Source organism: Pinus tabuliformis, chromosome 5_1 (assembly GCF_031772625.1).
Source record: "Pinus tabuliformis cultivar Carrire ecotype Pingquan chromosome 5_1, CPIR1, whole genome shotgun sequence".
NCBI classification, from domain to species: Eukaryota; Viridiplantae; Streptophyta; class Pinopsida; order Pinales; family Pinaceae; genus Pinus; species Pinus tabuliformis.
The window spans coordinates 531,566,963-531,594,769 of NC_142305.1; the positions used below are offsets into that span (position 1 = coordinate 531,566,963).

The 27,807-nt window shown below is 39.0% G+C and overlaps 1 protein-coding gene across 1 annotated transcript; it reads left to right on the forward strand.

Moving 5' to 3' along the window:
• The first annotated feature begins 17,425 nt into the window (after positions 1-17,425).
• Positions 17,426-18,361, forward strand: LOC149165879 (uncharacterized). The gene has a single exon (XM_089429962.1). It carries the CDS (start codon positions 17,426-17,428, stop codon positions 18,359-18,361), a length of 936 nt encoding a protein of 311 aa, XP_089286088.1.
• Positions 18,362-27,807: the final 9,446 nt, after the last annotated feature.

A 27,807-nucleotide genomic window follows, 5' to 3' on the forward strand; every position in this document is an offset into this window, starting at 1 on the left:
AAATGAAATGGTTAATTAAATGATTCAATCTAAGGGATTAAGTCTTCATTATTGAGAAAAATCAATCAACTATGAAAATTACATCATAAATAACACTCTTATGAGTTTAAGCAATATAACACCAGAAGAATCATGGGATAAAATTAAGCTAGATGTAAGCCCCTTTCGTATATTTGGTAGTGGCATGGGCTCATGTTCCTACTAAAAAAATGAAAGCTTTACAACTAAAAATGAGAAGTGTATATTTGTTGGATATTTTGAATATATAAAAGGTTATAGACTTCTTCAACCTCACTCCAATGACATAATCATTAGAAGAAATGTTAAATTTGATGAAAATTTCTTAGCTTGTGAGACTAATTCGACGAGTGTGTCCTCTTCGGCCTACAAGCCATCTCTGGTATTTGTGCCACCTTCTCGTCCTATTTTGGTTTCTTTTTGAAGCGATGACATTGAGGATGAAAATCCACCTCCACAACCCATTGAACATGAACTTGATCCAGTGCCACAACTTCCCAAATGGGTTTTCTCAACACGTGAAGCAATTTGTGACCTTACTGGTGATCCTACATATCAACATCATACCTGTTCACAATTCCATCACGCCTCCTCTCTTTTGGCTCAATTTTTAGAGACTCGTGATTCAAAAACATTTGCAAAAGCTTTCAGGCCATCCATCTTGAGAAACAACAATGAATGAACAATATTGTTCCTTGATGGCGAATGATACTTGGGAAACTATACATCTTCGAAAAGGAAGAAAACTTGTCGGATGTAAATGGGTATATAGAACTAAGTATGCATCAGCTAGAAGTATTGAAAGACATAAGGCCTAATTAGTTGGTAAATGATTCTCTCAAGTTGTAGGATTTGACTACAATGAAACATTTGCCCTTGTCACCAAAATGAATTCAATTCGTCTTGTTCTAGCCTTTGTTGCTTCACATAGATGGGAGGCCCATTAGATGGATGTTGAATTTGCCTTCTTGCATGGGGATATACAAGAAAAAATCTACGTGGAACAACCTCCTAGCTATGTTAAGAGTCACTTCAACCTTGTTTGTTGCCTTAAGAAATCTCTCTATGATCTTAAACTAGCTCCTCAAGCTTGTTATGCTAAAATGGATAGCTTTCTTAACACCGGTTTCTCTAAATGTCATTTTGACTCCACGATCCACACCAAGAAAGTAGGTATCCATCTCATAATCCTTTTTAATTATGTTGATGATATTATCCTCACTAGTAGTGACCTTAAACTTTTAGGCCATGTGAAGTCAAGCCTTAAGAAGAAGTTTGAAATGACAAACTTTGGATATTTGTATTATTTCCTTTGCTTCCAAGTATTACAACAAAGAAAGGAATTTCTTTTTCCAAATATAAGTATGCATATGACATTATTCATGACTTTCACGTGGAAGATTGTAAACCAACCCCTTCTCCCTTTTAGTTCGGAGTCAAACTTACTGCCACCTACACTAGACTTGAAGTTTATGCCACTTTGTATTATCAGTTAGTTGATAACCTTTTATATTTGGCTTATACTTTTCCTGATATTTCCTTCGTTGCTGGTCTTGTTGCCCGATATATGCAAACACCACATGAAAGTCACTCAAAAGCAACAAAAAGGGCACTTCAATATATTCGGGGTATAATCCATTTTGGTACACATTACTATTTAGGGGGGACTCCTTTGTTGGTTGGTTTTACTAATTCAGATTGGGCTGGCGACCCTAATGATCGGAAGTATATTGCAGGTTATGTTTTCAGTCTTGGTTTGGACCTATCGCTAGGGCTTGCGAAAAGCAGCGGGCTAATTCTCTTTCTTCAACATAACCATAGTACCGAACAACGGTTAATGCAAGTCAAGAAGTTGTGTGGCTTTAACAAATCCTTTTAGAGTTTGGATTCCAAAATAACATCTGGCCACCCTCTGGTGCGATAATTAGAGTGTCACCAAGCTTTCCAAAGATCGAGTTCAACATCAGCACAACAAACACATTGAGCCACAAATGCATTTCATCAGAAAACTTATTTATGATCAAGTTATTGAAGTGCACCTTTTTCCCCGTCGATGATCAAGTTGTATATATTTTCATGAAGTCTCTTACTTATGGAATACCCTACTTACCCAAACAAAATAGTGATGAGTCAAAGACTAGGTTGGGGTCATTAATATCGAAAGTTAAGATTCGAAAGTTTACCATGGATAATGAATATTGAAATAAAATGAGCAAGGATAGTGAACATAGAAAATAAAATGAACATGCAATGAAAATCAATACAAGATAAATAAGAATAAAAGTGAGATAGGGTTTTCATATATATATATATATATATATATATATATATTCTTTTGCTTTTTATTTTTTTCATTTAAAAAAATATCTTTATAAGTAAATTTTTGGGGATGTTTAGATATTTACCTTTTGTGGGGGGATGCTCGGATATTCCCCTTTTGGGGAAACATGTCCCCTGCATTAGGGAACCATTTTCCCTCATGTTTCCCATGTTTAACTAAAAGGGGGACGTGGGGAAACGTTTCCCCAAGTGCATCTTAGTCATGGGATTGTGGGAAAATAGGACGTCCCCTACCGTAGGGGATGTGACCCTGTAGAACACTAGTTTAAACTCTATAAAATAAGTTTGACATATGATATTTCCTTATTTGTAAAACAAGGAATCCTTTCTATACAAATTTTCGATGACTTAATTTGTGAAAATGCAAAAATATATATGCCTAGAATGAATTTTAAATATTAAATTATGTAATTTTTTAGGGCATATTATAACTAATAAATGTTTTCGTTTTTCTTGTCAGATTTTGATGATACAATTTTGGACAAGATTATAATTTTTTGATGTTTAAAATACATTTTTGAAAGCATGAATAAATTCAGCACTCTGTTTTTTTAAGATACTTGAATTCTATAAATTACAAAACTCAAATTTACAATTTAAAAAAAACTTTGTTAAATTTCAAAAAAAAAAAAAAACATATTTATTAATTAAACTATGATATTTTTATTTTCTTATATCATTTTATATAGTATTAAATTATTTCACATTCCTATCCATAATTTAGGGCTTTTTTACTTTTATATAAAATTGGACTTAATAAAAATTGGTAACTAACATTCACAAAACTAATTGCAACCCTATACATGATACATGATTTTGAAGACTTACCAGAAAAATATGAAACATTATTGATTTAGAATTTAATCTTTTGTTTTTAATGATGATGACACTTATTATTATTTATTAATTTTAATCTTATTTTATTGGATTTTATATATATATATATATATATATATATATTTATTGATGGATTATAAAGATTTGAGAAGTTTTTTCAAATTTCTATAATTTAATAAGTTATGAGATGGATAGTATTACAAAATTTTGAGATTGAGATATTGGAGGTCTTGAAAATGTTTCATGTTTCATTTTTCTAGTATATTATAAAGGTGAGAAATCATTTTATTTCATAATATTTTAGAATTCGTCTAATGCTTAATTTCACTATGAATCTCATATGAGTTTGTTTTTATTTTAGCAATATTGATTTTCTTCTTTAAACTAATTATAACAAAAGAATATATTTGATCTTCTAGATGAGGGTTAAATGGGATTTTTATAATAACTTAATTTTCTCTTATCCTCCATTTCTTTGTTAAATCATACTTTTCTCCTTAAATTTAGCATCAACATTTTGCATAGTGGCCACCCCTTCTGTTCTTCGATGATTTACCCAAGAATTAGCATATTTATACCATCTATTCTTATGATGTAAGTGGATTTTGGTCAGATAATATCATATGGTTCTAGCTACCGATTTATCCCTATTTGGAGTTCTCTTTTGTTAAAGAAAGGGTTTTCTTTGCTAGGCTAGATAATATCTTAGGGTTCTCTCTAGTTATCTATATGAGTGACCTCCCTTTATTGTGCTACTTCTTCTATTGCGATCTATGTTGCTCTTCTCGTCTCTTTACTTCTTTCCGAGCTCGATCCTAAAGATAGGATACTTCTATTTCTTCTCCTCAAAATTTCTTTAGATATGGTTACCTGACCCAAGCTTCAGTTGGAGAGAACTAACCTCTCATTGTAAGTTGATGCAATTTTAGAAACTCTATTGTCTTTCATGTTAATGATCATTTATTTGTACATTAAGTACATAGTCAAAGCCATACTCTCAAAAGGTTAAAGATCAACTTCTGAGAAGATGATTCAATAAGATGTATTTCTTTGAATTATAATATTATAAATAAAATGTTTTTGAAGTTGCTCGATTTTTCTCTAAGGTTCTCTAGCGATGTTGCAGCCTTAAACTTGGGATCCATATAAGATAACAAGAGTAATGTGGCTTGAGTTGTTTGAGGAATGAGATTAACTATTGACAATACAAAACATGACAAGTTCATGAAAGAAATAATGTGGAGAAAAAAATAATATGAAAAGAGCTTAATTATTTTTAGTAAATGGTAAATGATGTCATCAGGCAACATGATGTGAAACTTTGTGGCTTTTACAATGATGAAGGCTCGTTTTTATATTATTTACGATGTTTTTTCACCTAGAGTTATGCATTTTCATTATATTGCAAATACCACGAGTTACAAAAAATCATGGGTGTATACAATAGATCACTATGGTAAACTAACGAATGGTCCTATATGGTAAAATCTAATTGTGCAATTAAATTTTTATTTTGTTTTCTTCCTGCTTTGAAACACTATTGGTAGATACCATAGTTTACCCAAACCATGGGCTTGTAAAACACCAAAAGTAGAAAACAATTTTTGACTTTGGTTATTCACCAACATCCACCCGGATCAATCCTCCTTCCGTTAGAAGCTATATATTCATTGTGTCAAGTTTCTTCGTTAGATGGTGAAACTTTTGTTGAATTTGGCTCCTAGTGATAAACTTTCCTTATGAAGAAATTGCCCTACTTTGACAACCTAGTAGATTTATATATTCTACTAGTGTATATCCTTCATCTTGGCATCCATTATTTGATCAATTGTAGCATGAAACTTGTGTGGAACCCATGGAATTCGCTTTTTGTAGGACATCATGAAGTTGTTGTTGGAATTGCATCTAACAACAATTTTCGTTGCTCAACTTCTTTTGTCCTGAGCATAAGAGGAATTTGTTGGTGAAGATGCAGCCGGAAGAGTGAAATCTGTGGGGACTACTTGTTGGAACCCAAAACATGTTTGAAAAGAGTTGTGGCCAATAGCTTTGTGGAGAGCTTTGTTATTAATAGCCATGTTGAGCATATGGAAGGTTGTTATCCCATGTGCATGGATGTTTGACTTGGAAGTGTAGAGGCAACCTTATTGGTAACATGAATGTCTTTGGACCCTTGTACAAGCTTTTCCAAATGCTTACTTGTGCTTTATAGGGAGATCTTGTGCCAAAGTTGTAGTATCATGTTCACCATTTGATCAAACCATGGAAAGGAAAAACTCGGTATTATGAGAGACTACTTTTTTGAATTGTTTTGTTGAGCATAATGAACTTCTAATAGTTGGAACTAACTTTTGTATCCTATAGAGATGATCCTCTAGAGTAACAATGACACTATTTGGATGGGATTTGTAGATAGCATGATGTCTCCACATATAAAGTTGTCCTAAGATAACATCACAAACTTCAAGTGGGGAAACATAACACAATACACCATCTTTGAAGGGCTTGATGTTATAGGACAAACAAAATTGTTGGTTGATATGAATGTGTTGTCCATGAATCAACCAACCAATGGTGTATGGTTGGGGGTGTGGAATTAATGAAAACTTCAATCTCCTCATGACCTTAGTTGAGATTGGGATATTTAGCTCCCACTGTAAACAATGAAATGTAGTGGGGTCCCCTTCACCCACATTGGTGAGTGGAAGAGGCAATATTCCTCCTCATGCTCCTCTGAATCTTCTATTTGGATATTGGCAGCTGTGATGGTAGCATTGGGGCCTACATCGATTATCAACATTCATTTATCCTATTCTAAATCAAGATTGAGCGAGAGTCCATTTATTTTTATTTAAGCTCAACCAACAATGATTATTTCAAGTGGAATTTATCAGTGTTGTTCCAAGAGATTTTTTGGAACTCACACCACTTTCAATGTGCTTCTTCGACTTCCCATTACCCTTATGTTCCAATGACTTGGGCTAGTTATCTATCATTGCTTTGTCTTTCCTGTTGCGAGTTAAGGAATCCTTTTCTAGGCCTTTGTTGCAGTGGATTTGTAAACCAAAACTCCTACTTATTCCTTTGCTCCAATTTTTCTCTAGTTCGACAACATATTGATAAGAAACTCTAGTGAGGATATCTCCAGGAAATTCATCTTCGTTTGGATGTACTTATGTTAGCTACTATGACACTTCAAAACCAGGTGTTTCTCAAAGTCTTTGATAGCTACCTTTGAGCTTAGCATATGGAAAATATTGGTGTGAAAAGTTGTACATATCATGTACTAATCATCATAGTTCCCTATAGGGTAGAATTCCTCCTTAAGGGCATCAAAAAAAGCAGTCCAAGTGTGTCTTTCATTGAACATCATAGACTCATCTTCACTATGTCTCTCCTAGTAACCTTTCCACCAATATTTAATATGGGGAAGGAATTTCAGGAGTGTGAAGGTGATCTTCTAATTGTCAAGAAATGTTTAGACAAGGTAATAGCTCTCTAACATATTTAACCATTTATATAACGCATCTACATCTATTTGGAATTTGAATAAGGGGATATCAAAATTAACTTTTCCCTTGACAGGTGTCACACTTCTAAAATTGTCGCTTGTTGAGGGTGCCTTGGGTGTTGTTGGCAGTCATCGAAGGATCCAGATAAAAAATTTGATCATTTCATTCCTCTATTGTGCGAGTGCTTCCTCGAGAAACAACAGTGATAAGGTCGCTTGCTCTGCCATCTTTTTTTCTTCTATGAGAGGTCATTTGGGTTGGTGAGAGTGGTTGTCCTCAAGTGAAACTAGCTTGAGATTTGACTCTCTATATCTTTCTCTCATCGAGGACTTGCTTTGGAAAATGAAAAAGAACATATTGTTCTAACACCATTGGTCTATATTGTTTGATGAATGAGACTAAATATTGACCATGGAAAACACCACAAGTGTGTGAAAGAAATAATGTAGAGAAGAAAATAATATAAAAAAAGCTTAATTATTTTTATTAAATAGAAAAAAATTGTTATCATACTACATCATGTGAAACTTCATAGCTTTTATAATGGCGAAGCTCTATATTTTAATTATTTACGATGCCTTTCCACCCAGAGTCATGCACTTTCATTATATTTCAAATACCACGGGTTATAAAAAATCATGGGTGAATACTATAATTCAATATGGTAAAAACTATCGAATGGTCATGCATGGAAAAAACTATGTGTGATTAGGTTTTAATTTTGTTTTCTTCTACCTATCAAATGCCATGGGTGGATACCATGGTTTACCCAATTCATGTGCTTGTAATCCACCAACAGTAGATAACAATTACTAACTGTGGTGATTCATTAACATCCACTTGGATCATAATGAGTGTCTCAAAGAGGAGTTTTCATTTTTCCGAAATCCAAATTTGGCTTGTTTATAATGGTTTTTAAAACTAAAATAGGCTTTTCATCTTTCTTCTCTGATCCGAATATTATTTTCAAATGAATGAATGGATCAAAAGGCCTTACCTTTTAGGACCTTTTAAGGTGGTTCTCCCCTCCCTTGGGCAGGTAAAGATCTTGTATTATATATAACTATTTTTGTAATCAATGGGTTCCTGTCTGGCTTCTTAATATCCGGTTCTTCTACTTTGATGGAATCTTCTTTTATTACTTTGATATGTAAGGCAGAATGTAAATTGTTGCACTCTTCCTTTGTGGCAAACCATTCCAGAGATATTAGTGTGTAGATCACTACACGATTCCACATATTTATCAAGTAAAGGTCATCTATTTCAGGTTGTTTTTCCATGAAGTGGCCCTTAGATAAGGTTGGTAGTAGTGCTTCAACCAGAAGTAGCACCTTCAGTCAAGAGATAGACAACGTTGTCATTGCAAAGTGATGCATGAAGAAAAAGGGAAGTGTGGGAGCTTGCTTTATTAATTTTGGGCCATTTAAACTACGACTGCTAATTATTTTATCAATGTTATAGTTTCAATCAAACTTGTGATGGAGGTAAACTACTAAATATTTGTATGAACCAATTTCCTCTAAGTTGTTAGTGTCGTACACAAAATAAGCATATGTCATATTTTTTAATTTGATTATCATAACGGAGTTAGCGATGGTGGAACCTTAGGGTTTCTTGGCAACTGATCCGAGGTTTTTCTACCAACGAAAGAGTTTTGGAATTTGCAGGATGGTTTTTCACACGGGTCTGACTACGGGTTAGGGATACTATATTGTTTTTTGACCTCTAACAATGAGCCTGTCAGTGGATATATTATTGTTGTTTTGTGGAATATCGCCCGTTGTTTTCCGCAACTCTATTTTTACACAGCAGCCTGCATTCCCCTGGTCATACGACGGTCAGGTATTACTGTCGGTTACTATGGTTGAAGAAGACCTCATGGATTACGAGGAGGACCCCATGCCAGAACAGGAGATTTGGGCTCATCAAACTGCCCCGGTCATGGGCCCCTGGCAGAATAAACGCTTCGGACGACAGCTGTTGTTCAGACGCCGCAACACCCGCCCTCCTCCGGAAAACGACAACATCCTGCTGTCAACGTTGAGGACTTACCCGGTTTGGAATGTCCCCCCCTCTCTCCGGCCACTCTGAATCTCCTTGGCACCAGTCTTCAGGCATCTCCCACCTTTGACTCCCCCTTGCCTTATCCCCCGCAGCATCCCCTACCTTATCCCTCGCAGCATTCCTTGCCTATGAACCCTCCCTCCATCTCCTTGGCTCTGGCTGGCCCTTCCAATCCCCCGCGTCCTGCACAATCGTTCATTCATCTGGGCTCGTGCAGTTTCAACCCTCATTCCCTGATTCGCTCTGGTTGCTTCAACTCTCCAATACCGAATCCTTGACCTGCTTTATCGGCCCAACATAGCTCCTCGGAACCGTGCAGAAATTTTCTCAGAGACTATCCTACGGGCCGGCGCACGGACAAGCTGAAAAAGGGCCGGTGCCTCAGAGCGGTGGACACTGATATTAATCTGACTTTTGGTGAAGACGTTCCTATGGCGGATGCTATGGACACGGCGAGGAAAGTTCTAGTTGGTCGTGTAAGAGGCAGGAACTACACTGTGGAGCGTCTACATCAATGGACCATGGAGATATGGGGTTCTTTGTTGAAAGAACTTCCAGTAATTAGGGTTTTGGCCAGAGGATGGTTTGCCCTCCACTTTCATAGGGAGGAGTACATGGAATGGATATTATCGTGCTACTGGCATATTGAGCTAGCTCCAGTACTGTTGAAGAGATGGGATCCACTTTTCGATCCGAAGCGTGAACAGCTGGGAGCAGGGCCTATTTGGGTCAGACTACCTAGTTTGCCCATGCAGTTTTGGACTCCTCAGGTGTTCAAACATATTGGTGATGCACTAGGGACTTACTGTAGAAATTTTGAATAATAAACACATATTCAACAGAGGTTATCCCGATTATACACTATTGCAGAATACATGCATAATACATAACCTCCTCTATGTTGATCATCAATTTAGCAGCATCAAAAACAATGAAACATCAATAACATGCACTCATTAACACAGTATGTAACCCGGGGAAAGATTACAGCTGAAAACCCCACACTATCTGTATATTAATGATTGAGAACATGTAAAAATACATAGTACAATACTCCTCACAAGTATCCAACACTATCTCCACCTGTTACACACAAAACTAGCTCAGATCCGAACAAGTCACAGGTTCAAATCTTCTCCACTGCTTTGCCTACCTCTATTGCACAATACCAAGGGAAAATCACTCACTCTAGAAATCTCGTGAGCACAGGCTATTTCACTGGGCATATACTGAGCAATTCTCATGGGCATACTCAATCCTTTGATTGTGCAAGATCTCATGCACAACTATAGTCACAACTGATAGCAATCTCAACCTCTAACACCTGTCTCCACTGAATTGTACATGCACTGAGTTAACTGATGTATTCTTCAGTTGCATTATGAGTTAATAATTAGTGAATTAATTTAATCAATTAATTCACATCACTCATCACTAGTCTATTTGCAGTTAGACTAATTACAACTAGTTTAACCAAGTCAAACTGAACACAACTCCATCAACTCCACATCCAACTCCACAGAACTCACATGCATGAGTTCTAACTGATGTCATGCATGAAATAGCTCAACTGACTCATAAGAAAAGTGTATTTCCTTTTGACAGCTGCATGTGCCACATCTGTAGCTCAAACTGAAGTGCTCCAAGAGGATAAGATAAAGTTTATAGTCCAAATATTATTATGAGACAATAATATTTGACTTTTCTATTTTTAACCTGGCAGTCTAAAAATAGACTTTGATCACTCCTCCTGTGAACCAGAAATAGAAGTCCATCTATTTTTCCCAACATGACCAATCATCCATAAACAACATCCTGCAACTCATAGACCATGATCCATATGTCTAAAAATAGACATAGTCTAAAAATATACTTTGCGCCATAATTTCCCTGCGGGCCCACTTAGTGAAGGTGACTCCTTTCCACTAAGCTCCATCATCTTGTTGCATTCTCAACACTCCCTCTCAACGAGATATGGATTATCAACAACCCCTATCCTGCCTTGGTGGTATTCGAATTTGCTCCTGGTGAGCGCCTTCGTCAAGATATCAGCGTCCTGATCCTCCGTTGGAATGTATGAAAGTAACATGATTCTCCGATGCACACAATCTCTGATATGATGGTACCTGATGTGAATGTGCTTAGATCTATCATGAAATACAGGATTAGTCGAGAGTTCAATGCAACTCTGGTTATCACAGTAAATCACAGTAGGCTCCAAGTGAGAACCGAACAAACCGACCAGAATCTTCCTCATCCATATAGCCTCGCATGCAGCCAAACTTGCTGCCATATACTCAGCCTCTGTTGAACTGAGTGCCATGGATCTCTGCTTCCTGCTATACCAAGAAACTGCTGTCGACCCGATACTGAAGACCCATCCTGATGTGCTCTTTTTGTCCGTTGGGCTCCCTGCCCAATCTGCATCCGTGAAGCCACATAGCTTCACCTCATCCTCCTGTCTGTACCACAAACCATATCCCGATGTGCCTCTCAAATAATGCAATACATGCTTGCCCGCATTCCAGAAGAGCTTGGTAGGCTTAACCATAGCTTGTGAAAGCTGGTTAACAACATAGCATATATCGGGTCGTGTATTGACCAGATACATAAGCGACCCCACCAACTGTCGATAAACAGTGGCATCCACTTCTTCTGTCGAAGTGGCATCCTCCTTCCTCCAACCTCTAAGAAGAGGAGTATCAACAGGCTTGCAGCCATGCATGTTGAACTTCTCCAATATCTACCAAGCATACTTACCCTGAGAAACAAATAGTCCATCACTGTGCTGCCAAATTTCCAATCCCAGGAAATAATGAAGGAGGCCCAAGTCCTTCATCTCAAACTCCTTAGCAAGATCATCCTTGCATGAAAGTATCAACAGCTCATCACCCGTTAGAATCAAATCATCTACATAAAGTACAATGATAAGCAACTTACCCTCCACCACAATCTGGTATAGGTTAGGATCCGCCTCACTCTTGGAGAATCCAAGTCCGGTGAAATAGCTGTCTATCCGTGTGTACCAAGCATGTGGTGCTTGTTTCAACCCATATAACGCTCTCTTGAGCATGCACACATGCGACTCGCTGCTGAAGATCTCGAAACCTTCGGGCTGCTCAATGTACACCTCCTCCTCAATGACTCCGTTGAGGAACACAGTCTTCACATCCATTTGATGACTGTGCCATCCCATCTACGCTGAGAGAGCAAGAATCGTCCGTATGGAAGAATACCTTGCGACAGGTGCAAAGGTCTCCTCATAATCGATCCCCTCTATCTGTGAAAAGCCTCGGGCAACAAATCTTGCCTTGTACTTCTCCACACTCCCGTCAGCTGCCTACTTAACTTTGTATATCCATCTCGAACCCACCACTGATTTCCCTTCCGGTCTAGGAACAATCTCCCATGCACTATTTCTGACAATCGAATCATACTCTTCCACCATGGCGTCTACCCATGCGGGATCCTCCACAGCTTCCTCGAAAGAGGATGGCTCAGTCACAACACATTTTTTCATAAGAGCCATGTATCCAGTGTACCGATCAGGTGACTGTCTCTGCCTGCATTGGGCTGTAGGTGGTCCGACAACTTTCTCTGCATCTTGAGCCAGTCCCTTAGCTTCTGTCAAGCGCTTTTGCCCTCTGATGGTTGGCACTGCTTGAGTGGTCTCTTCCACTCCATGAACCTCGTCCTGTGGCTGATCCACGTCTTGAAGCTCATCCTTAGGAACTAATAGCTCCTCATCTGCATGCAAGTGTAGCTCCCTCTCAAGCGAACACTTCATGGCTTTCTCCTCCTGAAATTTTATATCCCGTCGCACAACAGTCTTACCACTATCTGGCAATACACATGATAGTTGTGGGGCATATCAGTGTACCCCACAAATATCCCAACCTCTGTGGTCGGCTCCAACTTCTTCCTGGCATCCTTCGTCACATGCATGTAAACATTAGCACCAAAAATCCTCAAATGAGAAAGATCACGCTTCTTACCAGAATAAGCCTCCTCAGGTGTACTCATGCCAAGTATCCCGTGAGGACAACGGTTCTGCACATAAACTGCTGTATTGCATGCTTCCGCCCACAAGTGAAGGGGTAGGCCCTGATCATGCAACATCTCCCGTGCAGCACCCACGATCGTTCTGTTCTTCTGCTCAGCAACCCTGTTCTGCTGTGGGTTATGGGGAGCTATGAGCTCTCTTCGAATCCCTTCTGCACTGCAGAAATCCTTGAACTCGCCAGAGATGTATTCACCACCATTTTCGCTCCTAAGAGCCTTCACCTTCTTCCCTGACTCCTTCTCGACCAGTGCTTTGAACTCACAGAACTTTGAGTATGTCTCGCTCTTCTTCTACATGAAGAAGATCCAGCACTTACGAGAGAAATCATCAACAAATATCACATAATACCTGTGTTTTGCTGTCGAAGCTACTGAGAAAGGTCCACACACGTCTGTGTGAATTCTCTCAAGGATCATCGTGGCGCGACTATCCTTCTTGTGAAAGGTGGCTTTCACAAACTTTCCCAAGGTACACCCCTTGCACTGATCTGACTGCGCAAGAGTGCCTTTAGGAAGCCCTGTAGTGATCTGCTGCAGTATCTTCAAGGCTCCATGGTGAAGGTGACCCAATCTCCTGTGCCACAGCTCGCCATCATCTCGGCTCACCAATCCTTCTGCCTTGCATGCCATTGCTGCGCATCCATCTACATGCAACTAATAAAGGTTCCTCACTCGAACCCCTATCTTCCAGGTTTCTCCAGTTGTCTTGCTGCACAGGAAAGCCTTTCCCTCGCTGAAAACAACATCATATCCCTTGTTTTCTAACATCGCCACAGAGATAAGATTCTTCTTCAATCCTAGAACATGCATCACTTCCTTCAATACAAAGGGTTTACCAGACTCCCTCTCAAAGGAAATGGTACCGATACCGTTCGCACTGTATCTACCACCATCGCCCATCTCGATGTGCACTCCAAGATCTTTGTCCTCCAGATCAGAAAACAAATCTCAATCTCCTGTCATGTGAAAAGACGCACCACTGTCCAAGAACCACACCGATCCCATCACACTTGAAACCAAGCATGCGATCAATGAAAAATCAAGCTCAAACTGCGAGGCTAGAGCCTCTCCTGTTGCAGATCCAGCAACTTGCTTGTTCTTCTTCTTCTTCGGACAATTAGTGGCATAGTGTTCGTGCTGGTGACAGTGAAAACACTTCACCTTGGACATGTCCTGCTTCTTGCCTTTCGCACCAGACTGAGAAGCTTTCTTACTCTTCCCCTTCTTTGCTTTGGCAGCCAAAGCACAATTTTCTTCATCAGGTCCCTTTGATGAAGATCCGTCCTTGGTATTCCGCCTGATATCCTCCTGCACAAGATCTGACCAAAGTCTCTCCCATCCTGGAAATTTCTCCCGACCATTTACAAAGTCCTGATAGGAATGCCAACTCTTTGGAAGACCAAGGAGAGCCAAGCTCACCAAGTCCTCATCATCGACAGTCACCCCCACACTTCCCAGCTCATCCCGACACTGGGTGAACTTCGTGAGATACTTGGGAATATTGTCTCCCTTCTCACATTTGATGTTTCTGAGTTTATCCTTGAGCGCCAACTTCCTCTGATCGCTCTTGCTTTGGAATAGATCTGTCAACGCTTTCCACATCAAGTATGGAGAAGCCTTTCCATGCAGGCTGGACACAATGTGATCCTTCACGCCCTCCAATAGAATCATTCGACACTTTGCTGTCTTCTTTTGCCAAGCATCAACTTGAGTAGCATCTGTAGGCTTTGGGACATCAGCCTCTATGAAATCCTTCAGCCAATTATCATCCAACACTGCCTCCATCTTGTCCTTCCATGCAATATAGTTTGAGCTGCCCTCAAGAGCATACTCCAATCGCAATCCGTTGAAAGACATTGCCACGTTGATACCAAGAAAACACTGCTGCAAATTCGAATTCCACCAGCTCCAAACTCAATCGCCTCGGATCTAAGATTCGTGAGAACAAAGTATTTATCGTACAGAGATTGACTGTATGGGATTTTACCGGATATCTCACCTCCCAAAGGAAGGATGAATCCAGAGGCTACCTGGCCCGATTACAGACTCTGCCTGAAGAAATAGAATGTAAACACTTCCTGAATAGTACATCTGATGATCAACAGCTCTGATACCATGTAGAAATTTTGAATAATAAATACATATTCAACAGAGATTATCCCGATTATACACTATTGCGAATTACATGCATAATACATAACCTCCTCTACGTTGATCATCAATTTAGCACCATAAAAAACAATGAAACATCAATAGCATGCACACATTAACACAGTATTTAACCCGGGGAAAGCTTACAGCTAAAAAACCCACACTATCTGTATATTAATGATTGAGAACATGTAACAATACATAGTACAATACTCCTCACAAGTATCCAGCACTATCTCCACCTGTTACACACAAAATTAGCTCAGATCCGAACAAGTCACAGGTTCAAATCTTCTCCATTGCTTTGCCTGCCTCTATTGCACAATACCAAGGGAAAATCACTCACTCTCGAAATCACGTGAGCACAGGCTATTTCACTGGGCATATACTGAGCAATTCTCATGGGCATACTCAATCCTTTGATTGTGCAAGATCTCATGCACAACTATAGTCACAACTGATAGCAATCTCAACCTCTAACACCTATCTCCACTGAACTGTACATGCACTGAGTTAACTGATGTATTCTTCAGTTGCATTATGAGTTAATAATTAGTGAATTAATTTAATCAATTAATTCACATCACTCATCACTAGTCTATTTGCAGTTAGACTAATTACAACTAGTTTAACCAAGTCAAACTGAACACAACTCCATCAACTCCACATCCAACTCCACAGAACTCACATGCATGAGTTCTAACTGATGTCATGCATGCAATAGCTCAACTGACTCATAAGAAAAGCGCATTTCCTTCTGACAGCTGCATGTGCCACATCTGTAGCTCAAACTGAAGTGCTCCAAGAGGATAAGATAAAGTTTATAGTCCAAATATTATTATGAGACAATAATATTTGACTTTTCTATTTTTAACCTGGCAGTCTAAAAATAGACTTTGATCACTCCTACTGTGAACCAGAAATAGAAGTCCATCTATTTTTCCCAACATGACCAATCATCCATAAACAACATCCTGCAACTCATAGACCATGATCCATATGTCTAAAAATAGACATAGTCTAAAAATATACTTTGCGCCATAATTTGCCTGCGGGCCCACTTAGTGAAGGTGACTCCTTTCCACTAAGCTCCATCATCTTGTTGCATTCTCAACACTTACCTTGAGCATGACCAGTCCTACGAAAAGACTGGCATTATGACTATGGCGAGGATTTTGGTACATCTTGACACCAGGGCAGGGCTTGAAGAAAAAATCACTCTACACAGGAGACACTTCTCGCGCAAACAACTTCTGGACTATGAAGGAGTCCCATTTCGCTGTAGGAGGTGCCACAAAGTGGGTCACCTATACAAGGATTGCCCACTGCTTTCTTCGGTGACTACAAAAAACTCGCGGGGGACAAAGCAACAGATCTCTGAAGAGCTGAACAAGGGAGAACAGAAACAAGGATAGGCACCAACTGAGGTGGCGGTGGGCGCTACACAAAAGGCAAAAAACTGGCAAAAGCTCCGACCTCACCTCCTCGGACTCGCTCCAAATCAGCTGCGGAAGCACCTACTCTCCCGAGTAATGGATCTTTCCCCATAACCTCTGTACTTTTTTCAGATGTTATGTTTACTACTCTACATACATCTTTGCATCCCCCCTCCTCTACACATTGCTCTATCCCCTCCATCCCTTTCTCCATCTTTCCTGCCCCCCCCACTTTCTCCACTACACCTACTTCCCTCAGGGATTTTTCCACTCCTCCTTCTCACACTTCCTCCCCTTCTAGGATGGGATCCCATCCCTACAACCTCTGATTCAGAGCTCGACCTAAGACCTCGCATTTAAGGTTGGGCCTTCCCCCGGACGATCCAAGAAATATAAACCTACCAGATGGCACCCATCCAAGATCAAAACTGCCATCAAGTCAGTGGTGGCAGATGTCGCGAGGGGCTGTCAATCCACCATTGAAAGGGCGCTTAGAGCAATTGAGCCCTCTGCCCCTGTCTCCCCATGATTTGGCTCTCCTACAACTGCAGGGGATTAGCCAACCCCAAAAAGAGATTGGCTCTCAAGAGGCTTTTAAATGGTTCCAATTGTGACATCCTCTTCCTACAGGAAACCCTTGGCACTTCTGACACCATTACCAGAACCCTCCACTCTATCCTGCCGGGCTGGGTTTTTCAGGGCATGGATGCCATCGGCAGATCCGGAGGTCTAGCAATAGGTATAAACCCTAAAGCTGTCAAGCATATATCCACCTGGGGTGGTTTGGGTTTCATTGGAATGGACATTTTTGTGGGTGAGCTCGGTTACCAGTTAAAAGTGATTAACATATATGCCCCTAATCAGAACAGAATGGAATTTTGGCACAACTTGTTGGAACATAATCTTGTTTCAAGCACCACCATTATTGGGGGGGATTTAAACTTTTCTTTGGGAATGGAAGAATCCTAGGGACATCATTCTCAGATCGACCCTATTTCGGATCAGATGAGCACTCTACTGGATACTTTCAAACTAGTAGATGTTCCTATGAACAAGAAATTGCCCACATGGCATAACAGGAGGACGGGGGATGCTGCCCTGGGTCGGAGATTGGATCGGTTCTTGATCCATGAAGATCTCCTCCGTAACATTCCCCTATATAGACAATGGGTTGGTACTGGAGGATCTTCTGATCACCTCCCCATATTTCTTCAAATCTCTGGACCCTCCAAAAAGCCTCGCGCCCCTTTCAAATTCTTTACTGGATACCTAAAAGATCCAGACTACATCAATCTGGTGACTGAGTTCTGGAGAGCACAACCCCCTCTCAGGGTGCAAAGAATGGCTGCGGATTTCTTTATTCGACTTAAAAAACTCAGGACTATGACAGAGGAATGGTCAAGGAGGAAGAAGTTGAGAGATGAACAACATCTTAAAGACATAGAATTACAGATTGCCCAGCTCACGGATGAACAGGGGCTTGGCTTCTTATCGGATGATACAAAACTACATCTGATTAATCTGGAGAACCAAAAGATAAAGATGCTACTTGAAAAGGAAGAACAATGGAGGTTGAAAAGTAGAGCCATCTGGCTACAAGCGGGAGATGGAAATACTAAGTTCTTCCACAATTTTGCCAATGGTAGAAAGGCCACCAACACTATTTGGCAGCTGCCCTATGAGCCAGATGGTTGGGCCTCTACACACCCTCAATTAGCCAGGTTGGGGAATACCCATTTCAAAAGTCAATTTACAGCGCCAACAGCCATCAATCTCCCGGACATCATAAACTTGGCAGGTCATTTTCCAAGGTTTGTGGATCCGGATGCTGTAGAGGATTTGATACAACCGGTCACCATGGAGGAACTCTTAAATGGTTCAAGAAGGACAAGAGTCCTAGCTCGGATGGCTGGTAGGTGGAGTTCTACTCGGCTTTCCTAGAGTTGTTGGGACAAGATCTGCTGGCAGTCATCGAAGAAAGAAGAATTACTGGACACATCCATCTCCCCATTAATTTCACTTACTTGGCCTTGATTCCTAAGACTGGTTCACCAACCTCTTTTAATGATTTCAGGCCCATATCCCTTTGCAACTGTCTGTACAAAATCATTTCTAAAATCATAGCCAATCGCATCAAGCCCATATTATCTAACCACATTTCTCAGGAGCAATTCGCTTTCCTCCACCATAGACATATTCAGGATGCCATTGGCACAACCCAGGAAGCCCTTCACTCCATTAAACACAAAAATCTCAAGGGACTCACTCTCAAAATAGATCTGTCAAAGGCTTTTGACAAAGTGAATTGGCTTTACATCAAGATGATTATCACTCATTTGGGGTTTCCCCCTGCTCTCATCAACTGGATCATGGGGTGCATCTCCACTATTTCTTTTGCCATTCTCATTAATGGATCTACAACTCCATCCTTTAATATAGATAGAGGGATAAGGCAGGGATGCCCTTTATCACCACTACTATTCTTATTAGTCATGGAAGGATTGAGCAGGCTCATTGCTTCAGAAAAAAGAAGAGGGGGCCTCAGAGGACTAAAAATCATGGAACAATACTATCTGACACATCTACTATTTGTAGATGACATTTTGATTTTTTTGAATGGGAGTGTCCTGGACACCACTTCATTGAATGAGATTCTAAATCTATTCTGCAGAGCCACGGGAATGGAGATTAACAGAGATAAATCCACCATTTCCCTATCTGAATGTACTCAACAGGAATCTCAGTTAGCCATACAAAAATTTCCATTTCAAGCTACTGATTTGATGGAGGGGCTCAAATATCTAGGTTTCAGACTAAAACCAGATGGATACAAAATTGCTAATTGGACCTGGCTCATCACAAAAGTGGAGAAGAGAATAAGTTGTTGGTGTCACAGGTTCCTCTCTAGGGTCGGCAGACTAATCCTTATCAAATCAGTCCTCGAAGCCACCCCAATTTACTGGATGTCACTAGCCTGGATTCCAAGAGGGATCCTTCACAGAATTCAACAAATCTGTTGCAAATTCCTCTGGAATGGAAGAAAGGAGGGCAAACCTTTTGCCTAGGTTAAATGGACCAAAATTGCTACTCCAAAGAAGTGGGGAGGATGGGGACTTAAATTACTTCCAGCCTTTGCTCAAGCCTTGGCAGCAAAACAGAGTTGGTTACTACTAAAGCAAAAAAGTCTTTGGGCTGAGGTTATTCTACACAAATATATCTGGTTGTCTACTATCATAGACTGGATCAGAAGTCCATCTTGGAACAGGAAAGGCATTTCGGTGATTTGGAGGGCCATACTCAATTCAATTCCCATTATCAAGGATGGCTTACTATGGAAAATAGGCAATGGAGCCTCAGTCCGCATTGGAATTGACCCATGGTCGGGCAGTGGAAATTCCCATCAACTACCAATTGGACTGATAAATCACCTAAACAGCAGGGGCATAAAGTTTCTTGGACAGATTGGGGATCAACAGAATACAACTTTTCATACACAAGCTTGGCTGACCGAGCAGAACTGGCACATACCAAATGAATGGAGTAGAACATGGCAAATCTATTTACAGGCACTCACAGAATCGCATGTTAGATTAAAGAATGTAGAGGATGAACTTATTTGGGCACACTCAAAATCTGGACAATACTCATCTAAACAGGGCTATGACATAATCATTGTAGATATAAAACCGGAGGCCTTACGAAGTTGGTAGGTTACCTTATTGAAATTAAAAGCTCCACTACGTACCAGACTATTGATGTGGAACATATTAGAAAATAAGATCCCCACTGGATCCTATCTGAAAAGGAGGGCTTTTTTGGGTCCTACCCGGTGTGTCCTATGCCTCCAAGAAGAAGAATCGACCCAACATCTTTTCCTTACTTGTCCGACCACTAGGAGCATTTGGTCTCAAGTTCTACAAACACTAAATATGACTATGAACTGGCAGGGGGCCGATATTACAACAGCTTGGGACATCTGGTGGAGTACTTCGACTATGGAGAAAACTAGGAACCTTCCACTACTTGTTTCTTGGTACATATGGCTCAAGCGAAATATCATAATCTTTGAAGATAAACCGGTAAACTGGAACCTACTCCCTCCGCAAATCTGTGCTGCATTTGAAGAACTTCCAAATGATGATAGCCAAAAGAGACCTAGAATAATTCGGCAGGAACAAATAAATAGATCAATACCTTGGGCCTATTTTGACGGTGCTGCCCAACAGCATGGCTGTGGGGGTGGCATATGTTTCTACCTATCTGAAGCACACTACTTCCAGATTTGTATGGGACTGGGACCGGGCACAAATAACCATGCTGAATTGATATCATTACGCCATCTATTATACTTTTCCATTCTGAAACATTGCTGAAATATACAAATTTATGGAGATTCAAAGATTGTGACTGATTGGTTTAACAACACAGCTGTTTGTTCTGCTTACTCTTTGAGAACTATTATGGAAGAAATTGTTTTTTTCAAAACATTCTTTGATCAGATTTTTGTTTCTCACATCTACAGGGAAAGAAATGAAACTACTGACAGGCTATCGAAAGAAGCGACGCATCGCCCTCTAGGAGAGTGGATGATCGCCGAACATACACCTGCAGGAATCTATCACTATTTTCACAGGCCATATATAGATGGGGGACTACAGAGGGGCAACAACCTCTAATTTAATAGCACCTTGATTTTGAACTTTATTGAAATTTTGCTCTGTATATATCAGATTGTAAATATGGACATCTACACCTGTGTGGGTGAATTTTGAACTTTATATTGTGGTCTTTGAACCAGCACAGTACACCCTTTGGGTTTTATTGTATATACTAGTTTTGGACAGTGGAAAAATAGCCACGTTTACAGCATATGCCTTTGGGCATCCACAACATGTAATTTCTCCTTTGAAATTATGAATTTTCTTTACGGGAAAAAAAGATTATCATAACAAAATATCAATATTTTCTAACATATTAGTGTTAGAACATAATTTTAATTTTTTAGAAATCTGTGTCACTTGTCAAGATTAGAAGGACACCTTGCAAGAAGAACAAGACTAAATAAAATGGTGATGGCTATTCCAGCAAAATTAGAGCCAATGCAACCTACTTCTTCCAAATATCTCTTTTACTTGTGAGAGTAAATCTCAACAAACATAGGGGACAAGGACTGACATTACTTAATCCATATATTACAGTTAATTTCTTCGAACAAATTCTCATTGTTCTTGAATTTAGCATTATATTTTCCCTATAAACTTATTGTAGCAATGCTCTACTCAATGTTAAACTTTAACTCTTTCAATTTATTCCAAAGATTATTTTTAAACATTGTATTAAACACTTTCATGAAGTCAAAAATCAATATAATAGATTAATTTTATTATTGCAAAATTCCCTTGTGATCATTGTAAAAGTAAGTAGTGCATGGTCGAATAATAACTTCTAAAATCAACTTGTTTTCTGGCCATTTTTCCTCAATTTTTTTAAACATATGATAATATTTTTCATAAAATAATTCTATAACTTAATTAGAAATGATTAATCATAATGGTCTTTTTATTTGAATGATTATTTTTTACTACAAATAGAAATAATAAAGTTATGAATCCATAATTTAAAAGAACCATATTTAACTACAAAATTAAAAATAATTAACAAAATTACAATATTGAAAAACATATAAATGATGTTTAATTTTTTTTAATAGAAATGAGTAAGGTTTTTAAATGTTTAATTTCTTGTAGAGGATCCTCCAAGGAAGGACTAACGAGTGTTTCAAAATGACAAAATTGAATACCAACTGCTACAAAAGGCCAACATACATAAACATTACAAAATTGACTGAGTAAAAGGTCACATTTACAATATGAGATCATTAGGAAAAGGAGAAAAAAAAATAATTCGGAAGCCTATTGAGATCAAGCTGCAATTTGCATGTGAGTTGGATAGAAGTTGTGCTTTTAGGGTATTATTTTTCATTTACCTCAATTTTTAACTTCAATTCATTCAACTACCTACGCAACGTATTAAATTCATCATCTTGGCAAGTTATTTTATCGTTAAGGGACTAAATCTCATCCATAAGAGAGATGAAGGTTATCATCTGTTGATGATTTTTCCAATTAATTTCTATAATATTTTCTAGTTCCAGGGCTTCGATATGTTGTAAGCACATTTTACATTCATTATTTCCCACTGCTACTACTAAATTTCCTTTCTTGGTTGACATTGATAAGTTGCAGGAGAAAAGGAACCAGATGACAGGGTGCACAAGAGTTAGTGGTCCAATTGAAAAATTGTCCAAATAAGCTAAGGGGACAACGAAAATCCAAACACAAGAAACAATGCCACATGAGCTTGAATGAAGCAGCCACTTCCCATAGGGGAGCATGAGGGGTGAAAATGATCACAAGGTCTGGGCCACACAGGCCACAATGGTAAAGAAATAGAGGAGGCTTCTAATTAAAGAAGTCATGCATCCAAGAACCAATATAAGCAAGAGTAATATTGAATTCCATGCAAAGGGGAAAGGGGCACCTAATTTCAAAAGGACCTCGCAGAGGAAAGCTGGTTTTCACATAGAAGCATCCATCGGGACAAACCAAGCAGTGAATTGGTCTTCCACGAGCCAGATGATAGGAATTGAGTCTTCACGAACAGATAGGGAAACCTGAAGCACCCCAAAAATAGTTGTGTTATTCAATTATCCACCTCCAACAATGTATAAACTCCACCTTCTACCAACAATGTATACATCAAAGCATTTATCATGGATAAATTCTGAAACTCTAATTATCACAAACAATTTTTGAGAAAACAACTCAAATCAGATGAGTATGCACAAGGCACCTTTGTGAATTATTAAACCATAACTCCCATGGATCATGCATTAGAGAACAATAGTGGAAACAAGTGTAATCCATGGGTTTAATCCCATTACTAGAGATCCCATAGGTCGTGCAAATCATGTCACCATTAATTTTCATAATAACCCACATCCTTGGATTGCATGCTAAGATTGGATCAAGCTTTGAGGGTGCTCAAAAGTTGTTGTTACACTGATCCCGATCCTTGGTTCTGATTGGATCCCATGACCCTTTCGGGGACCTCTCCAGGGGGTTTCGGGGGGGACCCCCTCCTCCACCGAACTTGACTGCACTCACCTTCTTGTCCCTTATCTCAACTCTTGGACTACCCCACGAATGCCCTTCAGTCTCCAAATTTGTTAAGCATCTGGACACTATTCCTAAGATAGATCTCCCCCCTACCATTCCTCACAAAGTAGCTCTCTCCTTACTAAGCGAGGAATGGTTGGACAATTCACTGGATTACAGCCGTTGCCAAAAGTGGTGCAAAAATTGATAGAGCGCAATTGGTCTCCAAAAATCTAAGGGAAAATCTTAGCTTTCTTCTGTGGAAGAGGATTATTCACCTTCTATTTTGAATTTAAGGAAGAACATGATTTAATCTTTAGGAATGGATTGCACTTCATGGACTTGAGGGGCCTTTATTTTTATAGATGGACTCCAGATTTTGATCCTGAACTCGACATCCATAGTGCAGTCCTGGTTTGGGTTCGTCTCCCTCGCCTTCCTCTCCACTGTTGGGGATTTGAATCAGTAAGAACAATAGGGAATGTAATTGGAAAATACATTGATTGAAACAAATCAAAGGATAACATGCATGCGTACACAAGGATATGCATATAAGTTGATCTAGCCATGGGGACTCCTTGAAGCAATGAAGCTCAAAGTAGATAGTTGGATGCATATTCAATATCTCAATTACAAACATCTACACTTGAAATGTAAGGTATGTCACGAATATGGTAACTTTTCTAATAGATGTATAAAGCAATCAATATTTGAATCTCAAGAGTTTGTGGTGCACAATGGGAAACAATCAGATGCAACAACAATAACCCCAAAAAATATACTAAACAACCTAAGCACCCTCATTTTGGACCTTCTTCGTTATCCCCTCACCCAACATCCTCTGTCCCCTCTTCCTCCAATGTTAATCCTTTTCCTCAATCTAGGACCTCCTTGCCCATTTCCTCTAACTTCTTTGGATCCTTATTCTATCTCCCTTCTGATCCTAATGGCCTTCCAACTTCCAACCCTGAGCCTGAAGAAGTGGAGGCCTCTTAAGATCTACCTTCTTTAACATAACCTTACATCATTCTTTAATCTGTTGATTTGGATTAGATCATCCCTATTCCCACTTCCCCATTAGCAGATGCACTTGTTGGTCATGATCTAGCCTATGCCGACCCCAACTCCCCTCTCTCTGATCCCCCTTTCTTCCTTGAACCCTTCAGCCCCTTCCTTTATAGGAATCTTGACCAGAACTAAAGCTAAAGAGGCTTCAACACCACTATAAGCACTTCAAAGGAAAACTATAAGGAAGGCCAACAAAGAAGTTCGCGATGAAGTAGCACAAAAAGACATGGGAATGGGAATTCGAAAACCAATGGATTAACTTTTAGGTAAAGGGTCAACATTGAAGGAACTACAGACCTAAGTAGGGAGATTCAAGGGCTCTGCAACCCCTTTGTAGAAATTTTGAATAATATGACACTTATTCACAGAGATCATCCTGATTATACACTATTTGCGGAATGCATGCATAATACATAACCTCCTCTATGTTGATCATCAATTTGCAGAATCAAAACATTCGCATGCGCACATTGAAACACATCAATAACACATATCAACACAGTATGTAACCAGGGAAAGCATACAACTTAAAACCCCCAACTATCTGTATATTATATTGATTGAGAACATGTAACAATACATAGTACAATACTCCTCGCAAGTACTCAATACTATCTCCACCTGTTACACACAAACTAGCTCAGATATGAATCAATCACAGGTTCAAATCTCCTTCGCTGCTTGCCTGCCTCCACTGCGCAATCCTGCATGAGAATAGAAAAGAATGGTTGATCCAAACTCGTATTTCCCTTGGCTGAACCACACAATCCTCATTGGCAATACTCAATCCATTGATTGTGCAAATCTCATGCACAACTATAGTCACAACTGACAGCTGTCTTGCCCTTTCACTCACCTCTAACACTTGTCTCCATTGAACTGTCCATGCACTGAGTTAACTGATGTATTCTTTAGTTTCTTTATGAGTTAATAATTAGTGAATTAATTAACAATTAATTCACCACTCATCACTAGTGTATTTGCAGTTAAACTAAATACAACTAGTTCAACCAAGTCAAACTGAACACAACTCCATCAACTCCTCCAAACTCAATCACTTGAGTTCTAACTGAAGTCCATCATGCAATAGGTCAACTAACCCATAAGAAAAGCGTATTTCCTTCTGACAGTTGCATGTTCCACATCCGTAGCTCGAACTGAAGTGCTCCAAGAGGATAAGATAATGTTTATAGTCCAAATATTATTAAGAGCTAATAATATTAGATTGTTCTATTTTTATCCTGGCAGTCTAAAAATAGACTCCGCCCATATGTTTAAAAATAGAAGTCCATCTATTCTTATCAACATGACAATCATCCTTAAATAGCATCCTGCAACTCATAGACCATGATCCTTATGTCTAAAAATAGACTTTGCACCAAAAATAGCCTGCGGGCCCACTTAGTGAAGGCGACTTCCTTTCACTAAGCTCCATCATCTTGTTGCATTTTCAACACCCTTCACAATGTAAATAATGAATCTGGTATCCTGGAACTACAAAGGCCTTGGGTATGTCTAAAAAAAAATGTAATAAAATATCTGATAAGATAAAAAAGCCCTAGATTCCTATTAATCCAGGAGACCAAATTAAGTGAGGAGGAAATGACATCCACAATCAAGAAAATCACAAATCACTTTAAAGAGGAAACAATTAGTGCAGGAGGTACATGAGGAGGAATATGCACAATATGGAACCATGCAATCCTGTACATTCAAAGAGTTCACAAAGAACAACATTAGATAAAGATTGATCTTCACAACAAAGTAAGTGGGAAAATTTTCACAATCTACAACACTTATGCCCTTGTGCATTATAGGGACAAAGAGCAATGTTGGAACTCTCTAGCAGCCAAGATAGAAATTGATGGTTACCAGTCTGTTCTATTAGGTGTTAATTTCAACCTTGTTATGAGTGCTGAAGAAAAAAGAGGTGGTTTATTCCTTCTAGAACCAAGAATAGACAAGCTAGAAACTATGGTTGAATACAACTTAATGGACATCAAACCAAAGAATGACAAATACACTTGGAGAAACAAGTGAACAGGACCAGGTAACATAAGGGAAAGGTTGGATAAATTCATAGTTCATACAAACCTCATTGTTAGAGCTGGCACAACATCTTACAAGATCCTCTCTACAAAAACATCTAATCACAAACCCATCAAATTAAACTTAGAAGAAGCACAAATTTATGCGCTCTTCCATTATAATACAACACTCTCTTGTCCACAAAAAAATATGTTAAACAATTGATCAAAGAAGCCTGGCATACTAGAATAGATTGCTACCCTAGCTTCTTTTGGGAGAAAAAATTAAAGCTTGTTAAAGCAATCCTAAAAAGCTAGGAAATAACGAGTTATAGAGAACCAACACAAGAAAAGAATGGTCTTCAAAAGGAACAGGCATAGGTGCAGAAAATGTTGGAAAACAAGTAGGAGACAATAGAGCTCCAAGTAAACGAGAAGGAACTATATTGGAAGTCATGACAAATCAACAAAAAAGAAGAAGAGGGTTGGAGAATCAAATTCAAAATTTTATGGATTGAAGCAGGCGACAAGAACACCACCTTCTTTCACAATCAAGTGAAGGCTAGAAGAAACAAAATCGAGTCAACTCAATATACGGATAAGGGAATGTGTTCATCGAAGGGCCAGAAGTGACCAAATGTGAAGCATATATGTACTTCAGCAAACTTCTAACAACAGACACTGAAAATAAAAATTTTGAGGAAATTTTGAGGCCTATTCCAAAAATGGTAACAAATGAATATAATGTTGCTCTAATAATTCCAGTGAACGAATATGAATAGCAACGGGCAATATGGAGTTTTCACCCGAACAAAGCAGTACATCTAGACATATTTACCATCACTTTCTATCGATCTTACTAGGAGCTTATCAAAAAATATCTTCTCAAGATGATCCATTAAGCACAACAGAAATACAAAATAGGAGGAAACACTAATTCAACCTTTCTTTCATTAATTCCGAAAGAAACTAGACCCTCCACCTTCAATCGAATCCAACCCATTTCCTTGTGCAATTCTTCTTACATAATACTAACCAAAATTCTCACGAATTGTCTTAAGAATCTTCTCCCTCATCTAATCTCTGGAAACTAGGGTGACTTCATTTAGAAAAGATAGATAGTGCACAATATCCT

Coding starts and splice junctions, on each gene's coding strand:
- LOC149165879 (XM_089429962.1), top strand. CDS start 17,426: ATGAGCACTCTACTGGATACTTTCAAACTAGTAGATGTTCCTATGAAC.